At 33.3% G+C, this 10,987-nt stretch overlaps 1 protein-coding gene across 4 annotated transcripts in view; it reads left to right on the top strand.

Moving 5' to 3' along the window:
- The window catches only part of LOC119836773 (protein madd-4), a 97,573-nt gene that overhangs the window by 44,610 nt on the left and 41,976 nt on the right, over positions 1-10,987 (top strand). For all 4 annotated transcript variants that reach the window (XM_038362234.1, XM_038362236.1, XM_038362235.1 and 1 more), the window contains exon 6: positions 6,865-7,009. In XM_038362234.1, the coding sequence (XP_038218162.1) occupies positions 6,865-7,009 (145 nt within the window). The remainder of the gene's footprint in view (positions 1-6,864; positions 7,010-10,987) is intronic.

The raw sequence follows: 10,987 nt of genomic DNA, 5'->3' as shown, positions 1-10,987 counted from the left end.
ATGATTTCGCTCTCGAATATCGAGAACTCGAGTGCTCTCAACAATACAGCTAACAAATGGCTAGCATGGTTGCTATTCATTATTCTTGATTGAAAATTGCTTATAATTAAGAGCGATTTGAATATTTTGACGGCCATATAATTGGCTTATTTATTTTAATACCTAGTTGTTGTTTAGCAATTCGAAGAATTTATTCAAATTTAGTTAAATTCGCATTGAAGAGTTCTCAGTAAATGTACATGGTTTATGACTCATATTTAATTTTGAACAACTCATTGGTGGATCCTATATAGCCTATAGCTTTCCTCAATAAATGGGCTATCTAGCACTGAAAGAATTTTTCAAATTTGACCAGCAATTCCTGAGATTAGCGCCTTCAACCAAACAAAGAAGCTCTATAATATTATAACATAGATTACCACTTTGACTAAGATATAAGAGGTTTAGGTGGTGTTCCTGGGTTCGCATTGCGGTAAATTTTTCATAAGGTAATGTAAAAATCGATCATAAATACATTTCTATAAATTACAGAGAAAGTTACGTAACTACTAAAGAATTAAAGTTTATTAAACACAAGTTAAATTTGAACTTGTATATCTATTATTTATATTTATTTTTTAATTCCAAATTGTATCAAACTTACTATTAAAACGAAATTGCCAACTTAGTGCACATAAAAAACAAGAAAATAATAAATAAACCCACAAGATTTCTTTCGACACGGACAATTCTCATGAATTTTATATTATTTAAGTAAGTTTCTCTGTTAGCCATCCCTGAAATAATGGGCAATTCATGTAATAGTTAGGACATTTACGACTATTTCGTTCGACAAATGATAAAAGGTATTGGGATAGGCAGGGAGATTTAGTGTGTGGTGGAATAAGACTAAAAACAAAAAAGTACCTCATTCGCGGCTCCTAAATACAGAGTTTCTTGCCGGCTCTTCTCTGTAGAAACTGCTTTCCGAAGTGCTTCTATAAGAAGTCAAATTGAATAAATAAATGTTTGAGTTTAACTCCAAAGAGTATAGTATTATGATATCTGTGCTCCGAACATTGTTACAGCGGATTCTAAAGAGTGCTTACAATTGAAATAATTACAGCCTTTACGTGTTCATATTGGTGTTATTTATTTAACAAAAATAAATATTTAACGTGTATAATTCTTGAGGTTACTTTTCTATTTGGTCTTGTTTTATAATTATCATATATATAAGTCATTAAATAAGGTTTTTTATAAACTATGTAACAAGCGACAAAAAAATAAAATGCACGGCAAATTTGCAATTTTAAAAACTCGTTCTCGGAGGATAATTAAAACATCCTGAGTGGATTCTCTCACCATATAACAGTTGTGCCAAGAAACTTAGCGTTTTAATAGTTACTATCTTTTATAATTCAGAGTTAGTTCAAAAGTCGGGGTAAATTAAAAAATTCCCCGTGGGTAATTTAGTTTGGCAACACTCCAGTTTAAAATAATTTGCATAGAGAACAACACGAAGTAATTTGATTATAATTACCAACTTCGCACTGTTTAAGACAGTTGCTTGTCAATTCTTGCTTAATTAGAAATCAAGAAAAATTAATTTTGTTGCATGAATTTACCTTTTTTAATTCGTTTTCAACCAGTCTTGTAACATTACATTTCAACATGACATTTTAACGGAAATATAATATCATTTCCTTGAAATTAATTCGTTTAGAATAAAAACTAGAATCTATTAAATATCCACATCTGTTTACATTAAATTGCCGAAAAATTACGAAAATGTATTTAATACATAGTTATATTTTAACAAATTAAGCGTACCAAATTTTTAAGAATATAATATCAATATCTTAAGTATATTAACAGAAGCAGCACATGTTGTAATTTTTTCTAAACGCGAATATTATTTAATTCTCGTCATGGGCTCGCAACTAGAGTTTAAAATCATAATCAACTACGATTTTGAAGAGCGATTAGCAGTAAATTTCCCATAATTTTTCATGGTTTTATCGTGCTAGTTTTGTCGTGTTGTGTGTCGTGTCCTTCCTATATTACGCAATATTTGTGGGGAACCACTTCAATACCTTTGGACGCTTCTCGTGACGAGCCTATCAATTGTAATGGAAAATTTAACTTAACAGCCGCTCACATACGATACTAATATAGGCTGTCATGGTAAAATATTGTTATGAAATCAACGTGAAATCCTTTAAGCCAATACACCACTCAAAACAATACAAATCAAAACTAAAACAATACGGGAGCAATCCAACATACGAATATTAAAATGTTTTGAGTGCAGTTTTATAAGCACTAGCGAACCCGTTTTTGTCTATTTCATGTCGGCTTTGTATTTTTAAAATTTTGACAAATGGGTTGAATATATATTTGCGTTGTTCCCTTATTTACCTGAAATGCTTTTCAATGTTTGATTCGACTCGCTTTTAAAGCCTTAAAATAATATACAGATAGACAATGGATATTGGATAGTTCTGAATTTATATCGTGTAGCTGTATATCCCGGCGTTGCCCTGGTTGACTCAATGATATAGCCTGTATTAGCTAGCTAATATAAAAGATTTAGTTTTCTAATGTAAAGCAGATTTAGTTTTCTAATAAATCTAAATATTAAGTATCCCTTTATGATTGAAGTCTAGATACTTTCTTCATACTTCACAAAAGTAATAACAAATAAGTAAAATTTTTTTTTTCCTAAATAAGGTTCGTTTGTTTAAATCTTTATTTTTTTCGAGTTTCTACATTAACTCATTTCATTTGTGTGCGATGATTATGTCTCTTAAGTCGTTTAAATACAAACCCCGTAATTATGCTCCGATAAGTATCAAAATAAATGTATATAACTCTATAGAGTAAACATTAAATATACAATCGCTATAAAAATACGTTAATTGTAAAACAAACATACGTTACTCACTTTACAGTAAAGCGTACAAAGTGAACTATAATTTACTAAATAAAACACAACAAATGAATGCATATTTTAATTTTAGAAACGGGAGCAAGCACAGACTGACAAAGCGTGGTAGAATAACGGTTTAAGGCATAAGAGGTTTTATAAATTGCGTTTTATTTAAAACATAACCGCCTCCACCCTGATTGCCTTTGGCACATATATTGCCTATTCCACTCAGGATACCTTTGGTACATATATTGATTATATCCAACGAAGAAAGAAATATGGAAATCGATCCAGTGGTTACTAAGGTAGTCACGTTAAAAAGAAAAACAAAATTTGAATGAAATTTGGAAAAGATGATTAAAAGATGTTAAAACCAAAAGACGGAATAGTTTCGTCCCAGAAATCACATAGGAACAGAAATTGGCTAACTTTTACTTTGACATACATTTGTACATAGTTTTACATCTATTTTCATTCAGCTGCTATTCGCCATCATCAGCCCATATATGTCTCCACTTCAGAGACACACGGCTTCTGTTAGAGTTCAGGCCACAATCCTCCACGCTCGCTAAGTGCGGGTATAGCACATGGCGGTTTCTTCACCATGTTTTCCTTGACCGTTTCGAGCAGAAGTTAGAAGCATTTCACGCAGATAACAATCAATTTATTCCCTGCACACTTGCCTATCGAATCTCCCACTTTTCGATTTAAGTACAAGGTTCTACCACTGAGCACCATTTGCTTTCAGTTGCTATTGTGGAACGAATTACAAAAATTATATAGTAATCATTAACTGTATATCCCGCTCGACGCGTCATTTTGTACCACAAACAGGCCTTATTATTTCGCGTTCTCATTCCCTGATGATGTCATGTCGCATCCGACATTGTGACACAAGGTTTCAATTCCTATCTTTTTTTGTTCAGCCGCACAACCGTCTGAAAAGGCTTTATCATTGTTGTTTGAGGCCATCGGTTTCAACCGTGTCACTATCTTTTATATTATTTTAATGTTTTGGAAACATAATGATATATTATGGGTATGTAAATGTGACGTTATTACTGATACTGTCTGTCCGTCTGTCACCAGGCTGTAACTCATAAACTGTGATAGTTGGACATTTGAAATTTTCAGAGATGATGATGATGATGAAATGTTATCTATTTTGCCGCTGTAACAACAATTAATAAATTCCATGCTAGCTTACAGTTGGCATGATAACAAATAGGATGAATGATAATTTTTTTTTGCAGTAGCACTCGTAACCCTCAGTGTCACCTAACCGACTGACCGATTATATTTATTAGTTAGTTAAAATGGTATTTATTAATTTAACGTACACGTATAATGTACATACGTATTAGTAGGTATATATTATTATTGGTAATACGACTTATATATCGTATATGTTATCAATTGAGTGATGTTTATGTAAGGTTGGGAAAACAAGACACATGCAGTGTAACTAAACTCCTCTATAATTGACTTGCCGCCCTTTTTTAATTTCCAGGATCGCTCTTCTGTGGCGCGAGTTTCTTTTTCTATCTTGCTTAAATAAATAATTACTACAATGTATTTTTAAATCGGCTGTCGTCTGTGTGTATCTAATCAACACAATATACTATTATCTGTTAAAACAGCCGGCGTTCTAATTATTAAAGCAATAACAGTTACTTTATAGTACATGAGGGTAGTTAAGAACTTATATAACTTACGAATACTTCGAATAATAGTCGTTAAGAATATTAAAATTAATAAGATTTTGCATTCGTACTTTCTAAGAATTAGTTCTTCAAAACTTTAATCACACTAATATTATGGATGTGAAAGTTTGTTTGTTTGGATGTTTGTCCGTCAATCACGCTGAAACTACTGAACCGATTTTGATGAAATTTGGTATACATACGAAGGGCGACAAGAGACAGGGTGAAGCCGATTCGAGCATCTAGTATTCAATAATTATGACTGGATACTAATGATAAAAATAACCTAACTGTACAGTAAACACAACTTTTAAAACTTTTTTCCCGAGGATCAAATCATAAATTGCATCATTAAAACCATCGCACATAAAAATAAAGTTTACAGATTCTCAAAGTGAATTTATTACGTCCAACGAAACTTCAATAATTAAGAAGGGCAAAGTTTCAAATGTATCATATTTTTCCTTGAAAAAGTTATACAGGGTGAATGTTTAAGTTGATGTCGTCTAGTAAAGCCTTTTTACCTACAAATAATGACGTCACGTAGAAAATACGACCTTTGGAGTACATATAAGTGGCAAGTTAGATTTTTGTACGATCGCCGTATATTTTTGAGGGAAGTTTTAAAAGTTTCATGGTTTTGCGTGGATCCCGATAATTTTGTTACTTTGTTAATAACCTCGGGAGTTTGTTTAGCGTCAAAACGTGATAGGAAAGTTTATCGGATCAAATCTTTATTATATTTTTTCTGTATGTTTATTATTTTACAGTAACATAAACGCAATTTTTAAATAGATCGCTTTCAGCGGATTTAGAAGGATAACTAGCAGTTCCATGCCCTACCATTCGTAAATTCTAGACTAGCTAGACGACTTTTAAACCTGCGAAGATTACAATTACGTACAATTACAGGGGCCCTTACAGGTCATGGTCCCTTTAACAAGCATCTCTTTAACTTAGGGATTACTGACAGTCCGTTATGTAAAGCGTGCATGACGACTGAAGAAACGGCAGCCCACGTGATCATGGAATGCCCGGCGGTTGCGGAGTACAGGGCAAGGCATTTGGGTTGTCCTAGGTCCCTCCCTGAGGTTTTCAGCAGCCCTCACAAGCTGCTTAGCTTCATGGAGGAGCTGGGATGGTTCCAGCTTTGACTGGCTACCCCCCTCCTTTTCTTTCACGCAAAATAGGCGCTTGACGTCGAGTTGCGGAAAACGAGCCCGTATTATTATTATTATTTAACTAGCAGTTCGCCCTGGCTTCGCCCGTGGTACATATATAGCCCATGTTACTCAGCGAAGTTGCAGCTTAGTTCTAGAAATGTTCAAGACAATTCAATCATAGTAAAATAAAAACGAACTTAATTAATGTATGTATTAAGAGTACATTTTATAAATTCTACTAATATTATTCATGCTACAATTAAATGTAATATTGAATAATTGTATTGATGTGTAATATTCCACAAAACTATATTGCAAGCAAACATTTGTTTTCAAACGTTTTATGACTTGAATCATCATACACAATACTACTTCTATTTTCAGAGACAAAACCGCGGGTTTGTATGACTATATAAATGGTGTTTTCAACTATGTTTTCGATTGTACCAATGACCATATATCATAAGTATAGAGTTCTCATAAGCTCTTGGAATAAAATATTTGATATTAACTATCAACATGTTTCAAACTTTGATGATCATAGAATCTTTTGATAATGCGAACGATATCGATATGATTTATATGAACATTGATTGAGCACTTTTATCGGTTTTCTTATTAATGAAATTAAAATAGCAGGATATATTATAATGAAGGCGAAACAGAGTAACTGATACCCGTTAAAATCCTGAATTGCTACACGCCAGTTATAATAAAATCCGTAGCAGCAGAAACCACTCGCTACGGCGTAGCTGTAGCGCTGTAGCGCTGTAGCTTTAATGACCGCATTATTCTATGTGAGTGTGACGAGTTTTCAAAACGAATAAAAGTATGTTCGTAATCCGTATTATAAAACAATAACCGTACGTTTTTTTTTTATCGCGATAACAATACTTTAACAGAGAAATAGTGAATTTACCATACACTTGAAGTTATATATTTATTTTTCTGTTTATCTGTTTCGTGTCGTATTTAAATTAATAGCGGCAATGAAATTAATGTTTAAAACGATTCTAGTTAGTGAAATCAATGTTTATTTTACTCAACCGTATCGCCATTTATCTACAATGAGTGTGTTTGTCCACAGCGAGTGGGTTGCGACCTCCGAGTGGGTTCGACGCGGCGTGTGGACGAATGCGGCGTGTGCGGCGGCGACGGTTCCTCCTGCTCCCGACCGAGATACCACTGGCTGTCCACGCCTGGCTCTTTGTGCTCTGCTACTTGCGGTGGAGGTGAGTTTATGATTTGTGTTAAGGTACATTTACACACGTTCATTTCAAGCATGAAAGCATGCTTCTATTAAGCAGTTGCTATTTTGTAGCGAGTCTATCGAAATGTTGATCGAAATCAATATGCTCATTTCGAGTTTGACTTTAATTAGATATATGTTATTTGTGGTTTAAAAATTTGCCTTCATCTTCCTTGAACTTTTCAATGGAAGAGTGACGTAAATTTTTTAAAGCATTTTAATGCTACTAACAAATAAATAAAAAGAGACATGCGTTTATTCGAATATAAATATTTTGTTTACGTATTTTTATCCTCAGCATATTTTACTGAAAATCATTTATTTATTAACAGAATTGTGTTCAAAGTATTAGTAAAAAAAATGAATGCTAATAACTAGTTATAGACGTACTTAACTGGCAAGAAGGTACACTTTTCTAAACTAGTATTATAAAGAATAAAAATATGTATTTTTGTATGTATGCTTGTAAAATTTTTTCACGAAAATTATTGGGCCACTATTAAAAATAATTTCACCATTAAAAAGTTATATCTTCGGAACCAATTTATAAATTTTGATATAAAGATAGTTTGAGACCCAAGAAAACACATAGGAAAGCTTTTTCCTATTAATCCCACGGGTTTCAATTTTGGAACTGTCTTTTCCTCTTACGTGGGCGAACCGCTAGTAAGTTATAGAATAATTTATATATTGTAATTAAAGATAATTTTCAACCATATTCGTTTATTATAATATTGTATACTAGACGCTCGTCCCGGCTCCGCCTGGATATAAAGATTCCCGTTTTATCCCAAGGGAGCATTTTATCGAAATAAAAAGTATCCTATCACCCAAGCCGGCTCATATCCTGCCTATGCACCAAATTTCATCAACACCTGTTCAGTAGTTTCATCGTGATTGGCGGACAAGCATCCAAACAAACAAACTTTCACATTTATAACATAAGTGTGATGTGATTATTATTAGTGGGAAGCATTAACAGTAATTTACTACCACAATAGAGATAAGCAAGATATAATCAACATAATTATGTCATAATGGGAGCGTACGATAGCTTTAGTGTTTATTCAGGCGTCGTCCTGATTTGTAGATGAATATATAACATACTAGCTGGAACCCGCGCAGTCCCTCGTGTGACGTATAAATGAAGCCTATGTTCTTATTCAGACTGTAATTTATCTCTAAACCAAATTTCATACAGATCCGATTAACTGTTTTTGCATGATAGAGTAACAAACATACAGTTATTAATCCTTACCAAACTTGTCATTCCACATCACAATTCCTTTAGACGGAAGAAGGAGAACTTTATTAGGGACCGAAATCAGTCGACTCTTAGTCCAACCATGGCGTATTTAAGCCTATACTAGAAATAAAAGATTATTCTCATATTTTTATCATGATAGTTAATACTATGTGTTTTCACATGAATATTGCCACAATTAAACAAAAGTTTAACCATATTTGTAGTAAGTTTTCATGCTTTATACGACAAACTTCTTATCTATAAGTTCTTAGATTTGGCAGCCTCCCAAGTAAGCACAAATCCTATATTTTAATAAAAAAAACCAATTAACAAAACTGTGTGTAATATGTTTACTTTTTAATAAGACTTCTCTTTTAATGAATACGTAACGAAATATAATTTTAAATACACAGAGATCTATAACATTCTTATCAAATCATTCTCATCACCTGATTGCAACTGAATCATCGCCGCCTAGGTGTAGTGGTTAACATGTAAGAGAACCGAGGGATCCTGGGTTCGATTCCCGGTGGAGACTTACAAAAAATGTCTCAGTCTGGCAGGACACAGAAGGCTGATCAGCTACTTGTCCATAAAGAGAAGAAACAGGTGTACAGCATCTGCCCCATATATGGGACTTCACTGTTATCACCTCATTGTATGGGACTGATAGTCCGAGAGAATTGCTAAAAGCGAATTCAAATTTAATTAGATTATTGTAATTTAAATTGCGAATAGCGTTGTTAATTGTGAAAGGATTGTTATTTATACGCCGGTTCCTCCATGGCTGTGTTGATAAATCAGTTGGGAAATTTCCTTTTGTCCTCGTTGCGTAACAGTTTCTTGAAATATTGCGGTCTGTGCGGACTTGCGATTACCTTGCGACTGTCGTTTAAGCATTTAGCTGTATTCTCAACTAGCTGCGCCCCACGGTTTCACCCGCGTAAGCCCGTATCCCGTAGGCATATCGAAATAAACAGTTGCCTATATGTTATTCCAGTTGTCCAGCTGTCTATCTAACAAATTTCATTGCAATCGGTTTAGTAGTTTTAGCATCAAAGAGTAACAAACACACACATACATCCTTACAAACTTTCGAATTTTGTAATATTAGTAGGAAGTAGGATAGGATGGCATATAGTAAGACTAGACGGTCGTATACCAAAGTTAATCAAAATTCGTTCAGTCGTGTCAGCGTTATTGACGGAGAAACATTCAAACAAAAAACATTCACATTTATAATATTAGTGTGATAAGTGTGAGAAGAAATAAGTTTACTCTCTTCAAAGTTCTCGTTTCCTTTTCCTCACCCTCCCCCGTCCATTCCTTCTTTCCAGTATTCAAACCTTTCCTTATCCCTTACCCCAGTTAGCGCATTCGCAGAGGCACTAACTCTGCGAATGTTAATGGGCGGCGGTGATCGCTTACCATCAGGCGAACCAACAGCCCAGTTATCCGCTGTTATATAAAAAATAAAAAATGATAACAATTACACTTATATGAGAACTTTTTCAACAAGGCGCAAAATAAAAAAATTCGATACGGGTAGTTGAAAAAAAAGTCGTATAATTTTTGCATACAACTACAATCAAATTTAGTTGTTGTTATATTTATTGCGAAAAATATTACGACTAGTCGCATTATTGAATAATATTATCAAAAAATTTCACATTTGAAATAATGTAATACTTTCTTGGGTTTGATTTTACGCGAGTATTATACATTTAGAAATTGTCTGAGAGTCTCCCCGTAACCACGCTAGCTGTAAAAACGTCAGGTTAATAATGTAATGAATAAATCGCGTTTAAAATCCGTTAAATTTCTAAATAATGAAATATTTCCAGCTGATGTCAATCCATAAATTTAGCGAGCAAAATACAAACTAAATATTAACACAAATCTTAACGTTACTTTCAATTCGCGTCGAAGCAAGACAGCACGCTGCGATTTTAAATCGAGAATTACAAGCGCACGACAAAAGTCGCAGATCTACAAGGAAATCCTCACAAAATTCGCATTTCTAATTAGGAAATGCCGTGAAAGATGAATGCGGAGATAAGAATCGGTTGGCGCGGTTTTGACTAATTTCAATGATGGATCGCGGTATTCGATTGAAACATATTTTCATGAGCTAATCCCATATTTGTGTCTAATGTAATTGCTTTTGGATTGTCGATATCTTTATAGTGAAAACAAATTGTATCGGTATTTTTTAGTTGTTATATTGTGGTATCTGATAATAAAGGTTAAACTATAAAGTAAGGTATAAACTATACGTTTGCCTATTATTTAAATACGTTTAACTATATTGTGATTAATAAATATGGTGTGATACTCACATTCATAATTTTATCACAAAAATAACATTTATAATACACCACAGTATTGAAAATTATGATACCAAAGGAGTTTGTAGTCATGGTAAGACTATGAATATTAAAAACAACATTTAAAATTAGTTGGAAATTGTTCATTATTATATATCTTCATATAAAACGAGCGGTTCGCCCCAGTTCCACGCATTGTACATACATAGATTTATTAAGCATTCAGAGTTTGCGTGTACAACCAAAGATGAAAGTATTTTTGAAATCGCTCTAGTAGTTCCCTAAGATTAGATCCTTTATAGATATCAATCAAAAATGTATAAATCGAAAATAAAAATTTTTGTCGTCAAATAATTACAACCAATGTTATTTCCAGACAAACAGACCC

Source organism: Zerene cesonia, chromosome 25 (genome assembly GCF_012273895.1).
Source record: "Zerene cesonia ecotype Mississippi chromosome 25, Zerene_cesonia_1.1, whole genome shotgun sequence".
Taxonomy (NCBI): domain Eukaryota; kingdom Metazoa; phylum Arthropoda; class Insecta; order Lepidoptera; family Pieridae; genus Zerene; species Zerene cesonia.
The sequence above is the reverse complement of the archived record's forward strand: the minus strand, read 5'-3'. Positions and strand labels throughout refer to the sequence as shown.